At 39.0% G+C, this 18,651-nt stretch overlaps 1 protein-coding gene and 1 pseudogene across 2 annotated transcripts in view; both read right to left on the bottom strand.

Annotated features, from left to right (window-relative positions):
• DIAPH2 (diaphanous related formin 2) overlaps nt 1-15,050 on the bottom strand; it is an 834,932-nt gene extending 819,882 nt beyond the window's left edge. For both annotated transcript variants that reach the window (XM_063083053.1, XM_063083052.1), the window contains exon 1: nt 14,815-15,050. In XM_063083053.1, coding sequence (XP_062939123.1) covers nt 14,815-14,946 — 132 coding nt within the window. In that variant the 5' untranslated portion in view covers nt 14,947-15,050. The remainder of the gene's footprint in view (nt 1-14,814) is intronic.
• On the bottom strand, nt 3,019-3,158 carry LOC134368721 (U2 spliceosomal RNA; annotated as a pseudogene).
• Nucleotides 15,051-18,651: the final 3,601 nt, after the last annotated feature.

Raw genomic sequence — 18,651 nt, 5'->3', positions numbered from 1 at the left:
AAATACACTTGGTCCTAATGAGTTGGGTGAAAAGTAGTCACTGACTTTCACTGGTCAAACAGGGAAGTTAACCTTGATTCAACTGGCCCAGGAATCACAAAGGTCAATCAGTGATACAGTCTGGTGATAAGTGATGCAAGAGTAAACCTTAGCTTGAAAAGGTAATCCGGATAAATACCATGTACGTGTGTGTCTGTGTCCGTGGGGGGGGGGGGGGGGGGATCGGGATCATGTTAATTTTTATTTTCCCTGAATAGAGGAAGAATAAATATTAAAACAAACACTGACATAAAGTATTTCAAGTTTTATGCTGTTTTTAGTAGAATTGCACCATAGTTGGGCAATGCCTCTCAGTAAACAATGATATAGTATTGAACTTAGATGTCAGAGCAGATAGAAAAGTTTGGTATAATCTGCAACCAGGTAGTATTTAAAATGGCATATGATGGCCTGCAATTGTATGTGCAGAAGGGCAGATAAACAGTGAGAAATTTCTGAGGTGGGATGCAAAGAAAGCTGGTACTTTGGCAGTCAACAAATCAAAAGGCAGAAGCTGCCAGAGAAGACTGTACCATGGAATCTAAAATCCATACAGATGAAGAGTTAAAAGTGACCAGTATCAGAAGTTGTTGAGGTATCAAGGAATCAGCATATAGAAAAATAGCTCTTTAAACTCATTAGGATGAGAATGAATATTTACCTTAGATGTCAGAAATAAGACGTATAGGTTACAACTACAAAGTTGATAACAGTCTAGTCCAGCAGATCTCCAGTGGTAGAAAGGGAGAAAATAAAAATAAAATTGGTTGGAGTCAATGAAACAAAAAATGCTTCCTTGAAGACAGGGATGATGTGACCCTGTCTCAATACAGAGGAAAGGATAGAATGGAAGGTGAAGAATGGCTAAGGAGCCACAGGAATTTTACACACCAAATGTACAAAAAGTTGTACGGTCTAAAGTAAGGTTTCTCAGCCTTGGCAACATCTCCCAACTTTATCAATCTTGACATCTTGGACTAAACAGTTCTTTGTGGTAGAGGGAATGTCCTATGAATTGTAAGATGTAGAGAAGCGTCCCTGGCCTCTACCTGCTAGGACTGTAGCACCCCCCACCCAAAGCTGTGAAAACCAAAAAGGTCTCCAGACATTACCAAATGTTCCTGGGAGGTAAAATTGTCCCCCACTGAGACCACTAGTCTAAAGGGAAAAAAAAAACATACTTTTGGGGACAGAGGAATGCTACACCTTTCCTTACATATAAGCCCATAACACAAGCTCTTTGGGTTAGATGAACTCAAAAACAAAAGAAGGACATCAACAACCAGGACCATATTTGGAGGACATATGAATTTGTAATAGATAAGATGGATATTTGGAAAACAGAAATTTAATAAAATCATAATCTGCTTAATTAGTAGCTTTCCCAGTTATGTCTATATCATTATGAGAGCTTAAGATATCCTTCACCTCCTAGTTGCATGCTGTATTGTACACACTTCTATGAACAAAACCAACACAGAAATTTTAACTCATTAAGATCAGTGATCTTAAGTGTGAAATAGCCCAATTCCAGGCTCAAGCATATACCGGTATAGTCATGATTTTGTGCATTGCATTTTTTAAAATTAAAGGCTCTCTTTTTCTTTTGAGAAGGATGATGGTTAAAGATGAGGGGACTAGAACTCAAACTACATTATGTACTTCCATATTATTCAGCACTTAAGCCCATAGTTTAGGGTTCTATTACTCGTCACATGTCAACACAAAAATTGTTTGTCACAACACTTTCTGCAGACTAAATAAAAATGATAGTACTTGGCTGAATATGCCACACTTTTATTGCAGCCAATCTTTAGGCAAAGCAGACACAGGAAGCAGCAGGAGAGGTAGGTGGTTCTTGGCACTCCCCTAAACAAGAAATAATACATATCGTGTACTTGTGTAATAGGAGATAGCATTAGTTTTTCCAAAGAGTTTTACTTCATTCAAAACTTCACAAACAAACAGAAGGCAAGCAGGGAGAGAAGGAGAGAGAGAAACTAAAAGACAAATCAGGGAGTATAACCTGCAATATAACCTGTTCAGAACCTACTCCCTATAAGGCTGACATACAAAAGGCAAAAAAGAGAATCATATGCAATATGCCACAGTAGCAAAGTACAGCAGGCCTTCTGTTGACCACAAAATTATTTAATAAAGGCCAGACTGCCAGACTTGTGTTTTTAAGAACTGCTTATGTGTCCTTAAAATCCATAGCCATATCACTTTCACGCTCATGGCTCTTTTTAGCAAGCAATCACATATCTGGCCCAATACTTCATGGCAGTGAGTCAAAGAATTTTAACAGTTCATTATCAGTGGCACTAAAATAAACAGTCCCTGAACTCTGTCTTCTAAATTATACATAAGCATAATGCAAATCCAGGCCAGGTCCAACCATCACCAGTCCTGAGGACCACTGGATCTTTAGATCAGTTAGAGCTACCCAGAGGATTATGTTCTTAGACAGTATAAAAAAACACAGCTAAAAAGATGGATTTTACAGTCACATTGGTCTTGAATTCCAAATTCACCACTACATATCCTCAGGCAAGTTACTTATCTGCTCTGAGCCTTTTTCCTCACCTACAAAATGATTGCTGTGAGGATGAAATGAGTTAATATTGATGGAGGCAACCCTCCATCAATCCCTGAGCATCCCTGCACATTCTTGCTGGGTATGCCAAGACTGAAAAGCACTGACGGCATTTTACATAGGCCATTTCCCAGGGTTGTGTTTGTAGCAAGCAACTTTGAGGACAAAAAGCAAAGAGCAGGCTGGCTTTTTCTTACTATAAAAGTGGCAAATACCCCAAGCTCAGTGTTCCTTTCCTGTAAAGCAGTTCACTGCCTTGTGTACGCATCATCCTGGTCCACCTCACGGGACTCAAGGTCACAGTGAACCAGAATGTCATGCTGACATTATGGCTGCTGCTTTTGCAATGAATAACAAGCTGTCTTGGTGCTGACCCAGGAGTCTTGGGTATTCTGCAATCATCCATGAAATAGTAATAGGTGGGTAAATAGAGTAAACTCCCAGACCTTGCACAGTTCTTGACAAACACATGCAAAGCACTTAGATACTACATTTGATCTTAGCCAAAAGGCCGAGAAGCGATCATGCAAAGCACTTAGAACAGCAATTGGCACCTATGATATTACATATTATTGAGAATCACCTCTGGGTAGGCTTGAGTACTGTACCCAGTCACTGAGCCAAGGCAACCACCCAAGGATTAGAATGACCTAGAGTGGAGCTTGCACTCTCTAGGGCTCAGTATATTGCCCTACATACAATGTGTGGTTAAAAGAATGTTGATGTGGCTAGGCTAACTTAGACTCCAGAAACAGGACAGTAAAGTTAACTAGGATAGTCCCTCTTTAGCATTCAGCCTTAAATAACCATCTTTTATAATTCCAACTTTTTGGCAAACTGGAATCCAGATGTCATGCATTTATGTTAGGGCAGATTCATTATAGTTCTCAATAACCTTTGACTTCCAATATTTCAGAGCTGAATGGAACCTTGCAGATCATCTATTTTGATACCCTCATTTTACAGAATAAACTGACACCCAGAGAGAAGATAAATAAACAACTTGCCCAGAGTTAATTTTTATTTTTATTTATTTATTTATTTTGGCCAGCTGGCCAGTATGACAATCCAAACCCTTAACCCCAGAGTTACACTTTTAAAAAGTTGTTAGCTTATTTCTATATAACCTTTTTAAATAGCCAGAAACAAACTCCTTAAAAAAAAAAAAAAAAACACTAATAGGATCAGTTAGATATCCTATTTAGCTTATTTCAACTCTGTATAGCATATGAAATACTTTTAGATCCCATAAAACACAATGTTGAGTCTTGAAAACACAAAGGGGTGGTGCTAAGATCAAAGTGCAGTTCCTACTAGTTCATGGCAACATTGGTGGTGATGGGCGTGAATAGGACATGCTTTTAAACAAATCTCTATCACATTCAGAAATTGATTTAACATCCAGTGGCCAACCTTCTGCATGTTATTTCTGTGGTCAGAAAATAAGGATACACCATTGATAATATTCACAGAAATCAGTAAAAACAACAGGGAATGAGATGATCTTCAGAGTCAGAAACATGCAAGTGATAACAGATTATTCAAAGGGGTGGGAGGAGGTTGAAAGCAGGGATTTGTAACATAACATATCCTGATCCACAATTAGCTACAACAGAACTGGTAGGAAGAGTGTGGAAAATTGGACACAGAGCCCCGCACAATTCTTACTTTAAAATGCAACTAATATCTCAATTCCATTTTATACAGAGATACAGTCACTTAAAATTTAGTATGTGGTCTCAGGCCAACTCAACTTATATAAAAACGGTAGATGTGGATCTCACAGAAATCCACAAGACTATCTGAAAGCAGTTTGATGAAGCAAGTATAAACAGTACTGAAGAAGCCTAAGAATTTAGAGATTAAAGAATATGGGTAAGCCATACTTTAGTAAAACAAATACATGAAAATCCAAACCTCCAATGTGGATAAAATTCAGAACATTTTTATTTACTTTGTAAAGGTATTCTTCTTTCCTTTAATAGCTTGTTTAAAGACCATTAGCTACTCAGCCAAAGGTGGGGGAGGGAATGTCAGCTAATGCACTGCCAATGAAAAACAAGCTATGAGGGCAGCCTAAGAAAAGGATATTTCCACTCACAAATGTTTTCCGTACACACTGACTCTTCTTGAAAATATTGATTTTGTAATGTGAGGTACTGGACTGCAGAGCAAATTATTAGAGGAAATGCCTCTGCCAAATTCATTTTAACCCATCTTATCTTTCTATATGTTCTTGCCTTGTATGATGGGCAATGCGAATGAAAATAAGTTAAAGTTACCACACAAACTAAAAAAAATGCAGTCTTATCCATACAATCTGTAACCATGTGAAGCTCTGTGAAACAATAACATCAAGAAAACTACTGAGAGGCGTGTGGATAGGGAGAGGCATCAGTTAGAAAAGGTAATCAACCTTACTTAGGCCTATGCCTAGACCCTCGAGGACATAGCCACATCTACATTTAAGGATTTCAATAATTCAAAAGCAAAAAAAAAAAAAAAAAGTTTAGGACAATATTTTATATAGATATTCACCTTGTATTATTTTCTCAGAATCAATGACAAATGAAAAATTTCTATTCTAAATGAGACAATAAACCATGTCCTATGCCTTGCTGAATTTCCTATCAGGTACGAGAATAAAATCCACCTGGTTTTAAAAGCAGTAGCTAGCCCATATGGCACTTTTGTGTGAATTTGAAAAAGTGGCCCCAGGAAGACAAAGTCTTGTGACTGGCACATGATTTAGTAAGTGGTATGATCCCTGTGGTCTCACACATTTCAGTAGGTTCCACCCATACATAGCAGCCTTGGTCTCTATTATACATACACGTTATTAAAGTTCAAAGTGAAAGTGTACAGCCTAGACAAGGTCCTGCTATCTGTATATAGAATCTTCCTAAACAGTTGCAGCCAGCATAATGTTCTAATAAACATTTAAGATTTTATCAGTGATTGATTTCAAAGCACATAAAACACCACCTCCATAGCTTTCCCTTCCCAGCACAAAACAACAGGAGAAAATGCCAGGTGTTGGGTCCCAACAACTATCACTCATCTGCCTGTTTAAGGAAAACTACCTACCTGATTGGGTCAGTAAAGGGTCAGTCTAGAAGTCATAGAATGGAGATGGATTACTAGTCTAAATCTACTTAAATCCACAAAATTGGAGAAATTATATGCCTATTGCCTTCCGGCACAATAACAGCACTAAATTGCTATCTGGAAAGTAGTGGTTACATGATTTCTTCGGTAAATCTTATGTGGAGTCTAGGCTGTTTGCCCAACTCGATTTCTCATATTTGCCCAACTCCACCCATCCCCAGCTCCATCACCTCATTAGTGTAGTCTGGTTTTCAATTTTAATCCCACGAATATCTAAATTAGGAAACTTAATACTTCAGAGTTCTTTGTAAAAGGTGTGTTCACCCAATTATCCAGATTCAGCAACCTAGAGTATATCAAGTAGCAAAAAAAACAAAGATACCTCAAGTACCAAACTGACATTGGATTTGAAATAAAACTAGGGCTAGTAACATAAGCTTAGCAGGGTGGAGGGGTGGGTGGGGGGGTGGGTGTGTATCAAAGAGTTACCTGAACCCTTTACCTAGATAACTCAAGAACACTTTTCCTTTTCCTTTGCCCAACTATGTACAACATTTCCCTGGGAGGAAAATTCTTACACACAAACCCCACCCTACTTCATAAATTGCAAAATGAAGAATGAGTGATTACCCAACCAGAGTGAAGCCAAAATTCTTAATTTGGTTTATTTTCTATGGTACATAGTAGCTAATCTATGGAGCCTATGCACATATAGTCAGCCTTTCCAGACACTTCTACAGAATTCAAGACAGAAATGAACTTAATTTGGGATGATGCTTTATGATAGCACTTTATGTAGAGTAAGTTTGAGCAAGATTTTACCTTCATTTTAAGCTGTATTTGTTCAAAGAGTTCAATGATATTGTACATTAATTAGTACACATTAAATTAAAAATCTATTTTTGAGGCAATTGGGGATATTTGATTATAGATGATACCAAAGAATATGTTAATTTTTAAAGATGTGACAGTGGCATAGCAGTTAAGGTTCTAAAAAGTCAGTAATTTTTAGAGATGCATACTGAAGTGTGTAGAAGTAAATTACATGATATCTAGGATTTTCACTAAAACACTTTAGCAACGAAAAAATAAAAGATGGATGAAGCTAATGTTGCAAAATCTAGATAACTATCGTATCTGGGTAATGGACAGTTAGTGGCTCATTGTACTATCCTCTCTACTTTTCAGTATGTCTAAAATTCTTCATAAGTTTTATAAAAATTCTTATTAAGTATTCCATATTATAGTTGGCCCTCCGTATCCAGGGTTCCACATCTGAGGATTCAACCAACCGTGGCTCAAAAATATTTGTGAAAAAAACACAATAAAAATAATACAACAATAAAAAATAATAAAAATTACCATATAACTATTTACAAAGCATTTACATTAGGTATCAAAATTATATTATAAATATATTATATATTTATGGCATTACAAATAATATTATTAGGTATTATAAATAATCTAGAGATGATTTAAAGTATCCAGGAGGATGTGCGTAGGTTATGTGCAAATACTACACCATTTTATATCAGGGGCTTGAGCACTTTGATGCCTGTGGAGGTCCTAGTATCAATGTCCTCCCACCCCGTACAGAAGGATGATTGTATAAAGTAAAAACTTTATCTCTTTTACATTTAACTTGATGAGACCAACAAATTACATATAGATAAAAATTGCTTAAAATTTTGAGCAAATCTTTATCAAAACATGTGGATATCTAGTACAGAATAACAAATATATTTCTTTTGAAGGATTGTACCCAAAGTCTCTTCTCCCTTGGGTGAGCACCAGAATTGTCAGGTGATTGAGTCAACAGTCATGGAGGAATAATTCCTTTCCTGTTGAAGTCTTGCACTCCTATCTAGGCCTGCCTGAATAGCTACCTAGAAGCTTCTCACTTATAATAAGCACCATGTACCAGGCCCTAACAGGAGAGACTGGTGACTAATTTGCTGGTCTGTATTTGGTAGCAATGTAGCTTACTCTCCCTAAAGCAATACAGTAAAATCTTCATTAAACCAAAGCCTGTGGAAATGGTGATTAGTAAGAATTTTGTTTTGTACATTCTTTCATGAGAGTCACCAATACCTTTTTCCTGAGGCCATCTCACACAAAACAAGCAAGTACCAGTATTCAGCTGAGTGTCTGTTTAAGCTTCAGAGGGAGTATATCATTTAGACTGAAATAGATTCAGCCTAATCTGGTAAATAAGTTTTAAATTAGTATGAGTTAATTTCTTTCTGTTACTGACATTAATACATAGCTATGTGAAAATACGAGGTTACTACAACCTTCCTTCACATGCATCAATTTTGAGCTGTCTTCCACAATATGTGTCTTTCACAATATACCCACTTGGATATTTTAACTGTATTTTAAGTCACCTGGCTATCAGCTTAGTTTCTTCAGCCTTGAGAAAAAATAAAGTATCAAGCACCCCAAATCCAGCAGAAGGAACTGGTCTCTCCTGCATGGCAAACTGAATACAGGAATAGGGGAAAGTTGGGTCTTCAATAATAAATCCCTGTGTGTGCTAGGGATACCCAGTAATATTTAACTAAATCTGCTGATTCATGTAAATTAACATATGTTATGTATGTATTGTTTTCAGAGCATCCTGTTATTTTCAGTGTTCTTTGAAACCAGGTTGGAAAAGAATATATTTCACTTCAATGACATGTTACTACTGCCAGAGCCCTTAGTACTTGGAGTGAAATCTAGGTGGATTACAATTATAATTGTTCCAAAAAGGAACAAAAAAAGAGATTGAATAACTTTTTCACTTTCACAGTCTTTGAAGCATAATGACTTAGTGCTATAGATAACTTTTATAATAGAAGTGATAGTTTTAAACTTATCTTGAGGTCAGTCTCCTCACAATTTCAGTGATTCGGTTTCCTTATTTGTACAACAGCAGTAAGCTGACTGACAAGGCATAATGATATCTAATTAAAGTTTTTTAACAAAAATTTTAAATGCCTCAAATTGATAAATTGAAAGGGTTCTTTAAAAAATTACAATGAAAAAAGTTAAACGCACATCTTATATGCATTCAACCAAAAAAATTATTAGTAAAAGGACAGAATATATAATCCTCCAAATGGACGAATGGAATTGAGGTGAGAATAAGGAATCAATCAACATATAATCATATTATGGTACTTCATACAATAAAGTTAGAGCTATCAAATTGCAGGAAAGCCATTAAACCATCCAACCACAGTCACATTTGTTTCAAGTAGTATAAGGGGTTAATAATGCTCTATATTTGCATAACAATATAAAATTTCCTAAATGCTTTCTTATCTAAACCACCTTGTGAAGCAAATAAGGCAGACAGTGTTATCTCCCACTAGCAAACATTAATCAAAGAGTTCAAACGTCTTGTGTTAAATGGCTCATCAGAGATCACAAGCAAATAAAAGATTGGACACTGGAACCTAGGTCTTTTGGCTCTCCGTTCTGTATTCTTTTGCCATTAACCTGAAGTCTCCGACTAACGACAGTAAAATGTTACTTGGCTCATCAGTTCTGGTACTGTTTCTCTGCAAGGAAGTTCAAGTTCTGACATCACAAGTATCCAAACAAACCAGGTGGGTAGGGGAGTTCTCATGGCCCTAAAGAAGCTTCCTGAATTCCCTGAATTTCAAAATTAGACAAAAGACACAGAGGAATGTAAAGATAGGTTCATTTGATGAAGTATATATACTAAGAAAAAAATAGCACATAAAAGTAAACATTTATTTTTTTAAAAATCCTCTTTTCAACAATTTACTCTCTTGAAATGAAAGGCCTATAGGGAAAAAGTCCCCCAGCTAACAATCATTTATCGAGTAGTTTTGCACCCAAGCACTAGCCTGCCAGGTTTTTAAGAATAGGCATATTGACAGTCACGAAATTTTGGTGTTTTTTCTTCCTTAAAAGTTTGAACTAATTTGTAAGACTGGTCCTGGAGATTTTGTTGTGGAATATGATGTTTGAAGAATTGTTTGACTTTTTAAATAGGTAATCAAATTGTTTAGCAAATATATGAGTTTATTTATTTTTATATATTGTTTTAAAAATAGTAAATTGTTTTCCAACATGGTAAAAAAAAAAGAATAGGCATAAAAGGGGACCCTTGCCCAAAAGTACTTTAAAATCTCTGTAGAGACAAGATCAGCATATCATATGGAGACTCATGACAGTTACGAGTTCAGAAGGAAAGAGCTCCCAGCAAGCTAAAGTGATCAGTGAATGTTTGATAGAATGAGAGAATACTCAGGCATGAGCTGGGCTGCAAAAGGGGGTGAGAAACAGGGTGGACATTTCAGATTTGGTGAGGATGTTCAGGGTGGGTGGCAGGAAGGAGAGGCAATATAGGTGGTTGGAGGAAACTAAGGTGCAGAGAAATATATCCAGTAAGTTGATGAGTTGGATTGGAATCCAGGTCTCTAACTCTAAACATCAAACTCTTTTATGCCACTCTGCTCCTCCTAGTCTTCCTGCCTCCATTCTGGCACCCCTCTCCAAAAAATTCTCCATAGTACTAAGTTTCTTTCTGAAACAAATCTAATCAGGTCACTCGCTGTCCTGCTTTAATCACTTCAATGGCTTACTCTGACTTTCAGAAAGAAGTTGAAACTCTAGCATGGCATACAAAGATCCATCACAATCTGAACCCTGTTTCCTGGCAGGTCCACCATATACGCCCTTTGTTTCAGCCATATACATCTACCCTAACTTTCTTTATTGGGCATGCTCCTGTATCTACCCACCTTTGTATATGTTGTTCTTTCAACCTAGAACGACTTTCCCTCCACTTCTTCAATTAATGTCCTCATCTTTAAGCCTCAGTATAAACGTCACCTACTGTAAGCCTTTCCTTACCACACTCAACCATCCAATTCAATTTAGATGCCTCTCCATGATAGTTTTATAGAATCTTCCTATGCATATTCCTTTCATAACTTATCAAACTGCTCTTTAATCATTAAGTAACTTCCCTGTCTGTGTCACTAAACTATGAGCATCTTTATATCACCAACCCTTAGATTAGTGTCTAGCACATAGTAGGTACTCAAGAAATATTTGCTGCATAAATGAAATCATTGTGCTCATAAGTTATTATTTAAAATCAAAATATGATTTATCCAATTGTAAGCAAAAAACCAAATACTCAGGAAGTTATACAATAATCAGAAAAGTAACTTCTGTTATTTCAAGTTACAAATTTGAATCTACTGTCTAAAGAACCAAAGGCTTCTGAAATTATACGGAAACACAAAGTCAAAATATAAAAACATCAAACACTGTCAAGCCACTCTACACCATCTTGTGGGGGGGGGGTGTTAGTTCTATCTTAACACTGACCTCTCCTAATGATTAAGTCACTGCCTTGAATATGTGGGATTAAAGATGTAGCTCCTTCATAACACTTCTAGAGCTCTCCTATTCAACTTGACAGAACACATTTCTTTATAATCAAAATAAAAGGGTCATTACAAGATTACATATATGAAAAAAATTGAAGTCATGTTTCTCAGATTTTGATTCAATTAATTTTAAACAGAAGTCGTTACAGTCCTAAAATGCCACTCTGAAAAATTCCTCATTAATACCCATCAAAAAGTTGAGGATATAAATGAAAGTAGTTCCCCTCTATAGAATATATCTATGCCTTCCATCTCCAGTTTCCAGAACCATGGGGAACTAAATGAAAACAAGTGAATCACACACCTTACACTTTATGAATCCACTATACTAGAGCAATTGAGGTAATTTTTCTATGTAGTGGAAGCTTTAATCTTAGCTAATACTATGTAGATATTGTGCAGTTAACTTATTTTTACCCTCAGAAGAATTATCTTCAATATCAATTACCTGTGTAATCAATGCTATTTCCCTTCTCCCTCGATCACTGGCCTCCCCAGTAACTTAGAGTGGAATCAACTGTCATTTACTTTACTGTCTATCTCTTAATGCAATAGTTCTTATTCTCCTATAGGTGTAGGATGCCTTTGAGAAACTGACGAAAGGTATGGGGCTCAGAAAATAAATGTATCTACATACATGCAAATATTCTTCATATAATTTCAGGTGTTTAAGAATCCCTATCCCACACAATCACCTACACGAATAATTTCTATGACCATATGGCTCTCTTTTATATCCCACACTACAATTCCTTTACACACACACACACACACAAAATTAACTATTATTACAGTGATTATTAACATCATACTCAAAATAATAAAATTTAGTCTAAGTAAAGCTTTATCATACTAGCAAAATTTTAAGTTTAAGAATTCTAGATGAGGAACCTCCATATTGTCTACCATATGATCCAGCAATCTTACTGCTGGGTATTTATCCAAAGGAGAAGAAATTAGCATACTGAAGAGCATATCCCTATTTTTACTGCAAATTAGCATTCCCCCATTTTTATTGCAGCACTATTCACAATAGCCAAGATATGGAATCAACCTAGGTGTCCACAGTCAGATGAATGGATAAAGAAAATGTGGTATATAGACACAATGGAATACTACTCAGCCATGAAAAGAATGAAATCCTGTCACTTGCAGCAACATGGATGAGCCTTGAAGATATTACATTAAATGAAATAAAGTCAGACACAGAAAGCAAACAGAAAGCAAATACATGTTCTCACTCACATGTGGGAGCAGAAAAAAAAGTTCAGCTTATAGAAATAGAGAGTAGAATTTTGGTTACCAGATGCTGGGAAAGGGACATGGGGGGTACAGCTAGATAGGAAAAATAAGTTCTAGTGGTGCACAGTAGTGCTAGGCATCTATAATCAATAATAATTCATTGTATGTTCTCAAATGGCTAGAAGAGAGGAGCTCAAATGTTATCACAAATAAATTATAAATTTTTGCAATGATGAATATGCTAATTACCCTGATCACACATTGTATACATGTGTTGAAATATAACTGTACCCCATAAATATGTACAATATGTGTCAATAAAGTAAAAATAAAATGTTCTAAATTTTTTTTTAAAAGAATCCCAAATGAACTTTCTGAAAAAGTTTACCAAGTCTTATTGTTTGATCAACTTGTTTGCCTTAAAACTTGCTGAAATGTCCTCCTAAATTTGTTTTTATTAACTGACACATCTGCTTGTAAAATCATGTAAGGCTCAAAAGTTACGTTGGAACAAAAAGAAAATTCATGTTGATATTAACAAACTCTTGGATTCAAATACGTGTTCTTTTATATCAAGCTATGTTCACCACGGAACAGTGAAGTTAGCTAGGAACTGAAAGTGATACCACCTCATAACTATCTAGTTACCTTGTCAAAGCAAGTAAAACATAAAAGATAAAACAGGACAAATGGCCAAAGGGAAGGGAAGAATATAATCAAGGTGTTACTACTGACAGAGATAAGAGCTTTTTCTAGAGAGCATACATCTTGAAAGTGGAAGGTTCTTGCTTAGATGTACCAAACTATTTGTGGAAACTATCAGTTAACTTATTCTTACTTAAACTTTTAATCACTGATTAAACCAAAGTTTTGTACTGGGTCCAAAAAAAAGAAAAATGGAGATGTGATCACTCTTTTACCACAAACTGATAAATTTCAAAATCACAACATCAATATTTTTAAATACATTAAACTTTGGTGATACAGTCACAAAGCTTTTCTAAGTTTCATGATAGTGCAGACACCCATTAAACCCATTAACTCCTGCCAGCATAGAAAAGTCACAAAGAGCCCATGACTTAGTTCTTCATTTGTAAATATTGTGGTAACAGGACACATCAAGTAAGCAAGTTCTCAATTTGCCTCAAGTTAGAATGGAGTTTATGAGACTTTAAACTTGTCATTGTAATCTACCTCACCACATCCCTCCCCACATAATAGACGGCTGCCTATTTCCTAAAATGATAACGCTTTTATCACTGTTTTCCAATATGGACAGTCCATAATTGAAAGGCAAATAGGAGCTGAGAGAGAAGTACAACAGGTCCATACCAAATGGCCAGATGCCATAAGAGATGGCTTTAGTTATATGTCATCGTTTCTTTCCCTATAATCAAGTTGCTTGTTAAAACTGAAATCTAGACATGCAACATGTGGCTTGTGCTTCTCCAGATCTAAACTAATGATCTTCGAGTATTTGCTGAATTTGTGCAGGAAAATCCTTTCCCTTCGTGCCACCCAAATTAGAAAGTTTACAAAAAGAGGAACCCTTTTAACTGATGAGTTGAGAAAACTCCAGTATTTCCTAATGCAATACCAGGCCCCAGAGATTTCATTCCCCTGCACATTCAGTGGCAGGAAATGGACTGATACCACTGGTTGACACTATCAGGACGATGAGACTTGCACAGTCTGCCCACTGCTTTGGAGCGTTCTTAATCAACTAAGTGGAAGTACTGTATGACTATGCCTATTACACATACACACGACAGTTGGTGGTACCTCACCCAGCCTCCAACTCCCACGCTCCCCCCCACCCTTCCAAAGAAACGTTTCTTGGGAAAGCACATGGAGAAGGAGGCAAGGGGGGGAAACGCACGTAGGCGCCTCTTCCTTAGATTTCTGGAAGGGTAAAAAGATTGGGGGCCTAACGTTGTGTTTGTCTTGATTTGCAAGGCTGTAGGTGGGCTCCCAAGTATTTGGACTGAAAAGGAGAGAGGTTCCCGTGCCCGGGACCCGAAGTGTTAGGAGGCAAAACAGTAACTGACAAGAGGTGGGAGGGGAATGGAATCGCGCAAAGAAGGTTCGTGCTCACAAGTTAGACAAACAACAGCCCTACCCAGTACTCGGGGTCTCCCCAAGTTCGGGGCGGGAGGGGCTTTCTCCTTCCCGCACTGTCTCCAGGGCTGACAAGAGTGAGAAAGGGGTTAAGTGAAGAAGGGGGTGCTCTTCCGTCCCCACGCCGTCTCCGCGCCTCGGCGTGGCCGCTGCTTTAGCGGCTCCCCGAGTTGCCCAGCGAGGTCGCGGTCACTCTTGGGAGGGGGCCCCGGGTGCCCCCGTGTTCAACGGCAGGAGGATCCCGGGGCTCTCCCTGTCCCCAAGGCCGGCGGGGGCTGCGAGAGCACTCACCAATTTGGGTTTGTTTTTCGTTTCCTCTTCGTTGGCGGCCCGGTTCCCAGTGCTCCGCTTGTTGCTCCGGCCCCCACCGGGTTCCTCGCTGCCGCCTCCCGCTCCCGACGCCGCCGCCCCGGGCTGCTCCATCTTTCTCCGGCCCTGTCACCTGTGCCCTATAACCCCACCTCTCCTCAACTAAGGAAGCCCCTCGAGGCGTTCACGCTGCCCCGCGCTGATTCGGTAGCACCTCCTCCTGAGGGAGAGGGGTGTCCGCCCGGGGAGCTGCCGATTTCAGGCCCCCGGGGCTCTCGGCTCCCAGGCACCCCCGACGCAACCACGCCGTTGCCACTACTCAGCGCCGGGGCAAGCCCTGCCCCCGAGCAGCTGCAATTACCACGGTCGCCGCCGCCCTCAGGGCGGTGTTGAGGGTGGAGGGAAAGTAGGTGCCTATCTCTTTAAGAGGGCCTCAACGCACGTGATTCATCAAAGTGCCCGCAGTCGGCCGCCCGGGCGCGCAAAGCCGCTTCCTACTCCCGGTGCCGAGCTGGCCCCAGCTACTGAGCATGCCCGGCGCAGCGACTGGAGCCTAGCAGAGGACTTTCAGCTGTGGTTAAGCACAGATTTCACTTCCTAGTGGCCTGGCGTGAAATGGGAGGGAACTAGTCAAGAAAGAGGAGGGATAGCCCATTTTAGAGACGGGGAAACTGAGGTCCGGGACGATTCGCGTGTGAGTTTCACTGGCGAGTCGACCTCAGTATCAGCTGCCACTCGTGTAGGCCAAAGAACCTTCCCTCCCTGAGGCCTCCCCGGGGGTGTGGTCCTGCCACACTCTGGGAAGATCTGATTGGCAGGGCAACTAGCATCCTATAGGAAAACCACGGGGAACGCTGTTTAATTGCTTAGGCAGACTGTATGGGTCAAAGTGGAAAGAGTGGGTGCATTTTGTTGCCATGATTGAGTTGTGAACGAAGAAATACAGTCGTTCCTTTATTACCTTCCTGCCTGGTAGTTGGAGCAGCAGGCGCCACCCGCTTAATTCCCGGAGGGTTGTTATGCTCTTTAACCAAAGCACCTATATAGAGCTAACAACTGAGTTGAGGGCTATTTTCAGGTTCTCGAACTAGTTTAGGGTTGTCGTGGGAAGTGAATAAGATGATGTGTGTCAGAGCTTTGTTTAAAATATAAATCCCTAGACAAATGCTAGGTGTTTTTGTGCAGCAGCAGCAGGGCACTGAGTGTGTAGTCTTTGCTTGAGTAGAACCTAATATTTTGTCCTCAGGAAGAGGCCCACGCTGTATTTCTTCCATCCTCCTTAAATGGGGCCCTTTAAAAATAAAGGTGGACACTGAGAACATTAGAAGGGCAGGGCAGGATTTGAATGAACAATCATCATAGAATAAGAGCACATATGCTAGAGAAGCTCCTGTAATGTAAATTTAGATACCAAGTCTATAAACGTGTCCATAAGCTTGTTACTGAAGATATCTTCAGGCTATGACTCCTTTTGCCCTTCTCCCCTTCAACCTAGGTTTAGCTATGCTGAATATAATTTGTATCTGAACATATTTATTGAGAGTGCATTAGGATGAATTTGCCCATGCTATAGGTGTGATGAGGCAACTAACTTGGACAGTAGGGTGAAAAGAACATTAGATGTCTGAAAACAGTTTTAATTCCAGCTTTCTCGTTGTCATTAACTTTCTTTTTAATCATGCAGGTGTGACTTTTCTGCTCCCAAGGTGGTAAACTACCCAAGGACAGAAGAAGGAATACATGCTCCCAGACAGGGTGGACAAAGAGCCCCAAGGTAAATTTGCTTTGTTGAAGTCCCTGTTTGACTAAAATTTGATGTATATTTTGAATTCGACTCATTACTACACACACACACGATTTAATTTATCTAAATGTCTCCCTTCCTGAATATTGAGTAAAAAATGGATGCTGCAGAAAGATGTGACCTGTCTATCCAATGCTTTCATGTAATTTCTGTTGAGAGACGTCGGTGTGGGCCAGAGCTGAGGGCCCTCCGAGCTCAAACATTGCTCAGTAATCAGCTCAGTAGACATTTCTTGAGCTCCTTAGAGTATACCAGGTGATAAACAGAGTGCTGTGGGTTAGAAGGATGAAGATGACACAGTTTCTGGCCATTAGAACCTCAGAGTCTACTGGGAGAGACAGACTGTTAAAGAACTGCACAACAGTACTGCAGATATGAACAGGGAGCCAATGGAACACATGAGAGAGGTAACTAATGGAGTGTCAGAGAGATTCTCAGGGACACCTTTCCAAAGAAGGTGATGTTTGAGCTGAGTCTTACGGGTCTGATTAAAGTCAGTAAAGTATTTGTTGACAGCCTGCTAAATGTTAGGTATTGTGTTAGGCATCATGGGTACAATGGGGAACAAGACAAACGTAGTTTAATGTTATGGAGCTTTCAGGCTATTGGGAAGGATATTAAACAAAAATGTATTCAGCAATTACAAGGCAAAAAAGGAGATGAAGAGCATTCAGACAAAAGAAATAACAATAGCATATGCAAAGACCCTATAGTTAAGAAACTGGTAGTAGGGGTTAGGATACTGTTGGCAAGAGAAGAAGCAGAACAGTTAAGAAGGTTCCAGATCATGAAGGCTCCTACTGGTAAGTTTCATTGGTGTTTAAAAAGGGGGTGGGGTGGGTCATTGTAATATGAATAAGACTTATGTTTGGGGTGTAGGAAATAGACTTGAAAATGGATTGATATTATTTCGAATGTAAGATTGGGTTTCTCCTCAGGCCAGGCTTAGCTACATTTGATATCCAATCAGAGATACATGTAAAAGATCCATAATCTTTTCTGCAAAAAGTGAAAAAGTCTGTCCCTGATGTGGCTACATTTGACTTTATTGTGGTTATCTCAGCCCCTGTCTTAATTGTCGATGTTTGTTTTTCAGCATTTCGCTCCAGTTAATGTAAACGGTAGTTAAAAACAAAAAAACCCTTCCCTCAGGCAGCAGGGTCATTGGCCTCTCTTGGAAGCTAACACACAAGGGGAACCGCCACTCTCCAGCAAGGGCGCTTGGTCCACTAATGATGAACCAAGCACCTCACTGATTGTAGTCCTAGTGCTGATCTCGGTGCACCTACATTCCTTGATTTTTCCCTTCTTGGGACACACAAATAGTCTGGTAGTTGGAGAAACATCTTTTCTCTGAAGCTGAAGAAAGAAGGAGGTTACCACCATCAGTTAGGGTATCAAAAATCTACTTTAGACACATTGATCTTGTTGTCTCTCCCTCTGGCTTCTCATGAGTGTAGCACCCCATCAGCATCTAAAAGCTGGCTGCGGAAGAGAAGAAAGATAAAAGATTGCTAGGCTCTATCTTTCTTCAAACTGACCTTAGAGCCATCTATTTCCCCAGAGGTTTCTGATGATCCTTATAGTATCCCTCAGGTTTTCTGTGTCTCCATTCTGCTGGGTGCTCTCATCTGAATAATCTGGGTCATTCATAGAGAAATGAAAGGAAACATGGATTAGAAAAAAATGAGAAATAACCACCTCCAGGGTCACAGCAAAATATTTATGCATTAAAGGATGCCTAAGAATAAACAAGTATTTATTAAGCATATGCTACATGGCTAACACAAACTAGATGTCATGCAGATCAAAATAAGTGCCAGACATTCTGCTTTAATGTCATATGTCTTCCTGAAGAATCTCCTTGCATTTGTCTGTTTCTCTTGCTTATAACAGAATACCTGAAAGTGGGTAATTTATAAAGAAATGAAATTTATTTCTTACATTTCAGAGGCTGAGGAGTCCAAGGTCCAGGGAACACATCTGGTAAGGGCCTTCTTCTTGGTGGAAACTTT

The sequence above is a fragment of the Cynocephalus volans genome, chromosome X (assembly GCF_027409185.1).
Source record: "Cynocephalus volans isolate mCynVol1 chromosome X, mCynVol1.pri, whole genome shotgun sequence".
NCBI lineage: Eukaryota > Metazoa > Chordata > Mammalia > Dermoptera > Cynocephalidae > Cynocephalus > Cynocephalus volans.
Note: the sequence above shows the minus strand (reverse complement) of the source record. Positions and strands in the feature narration are given on the sequence as shown.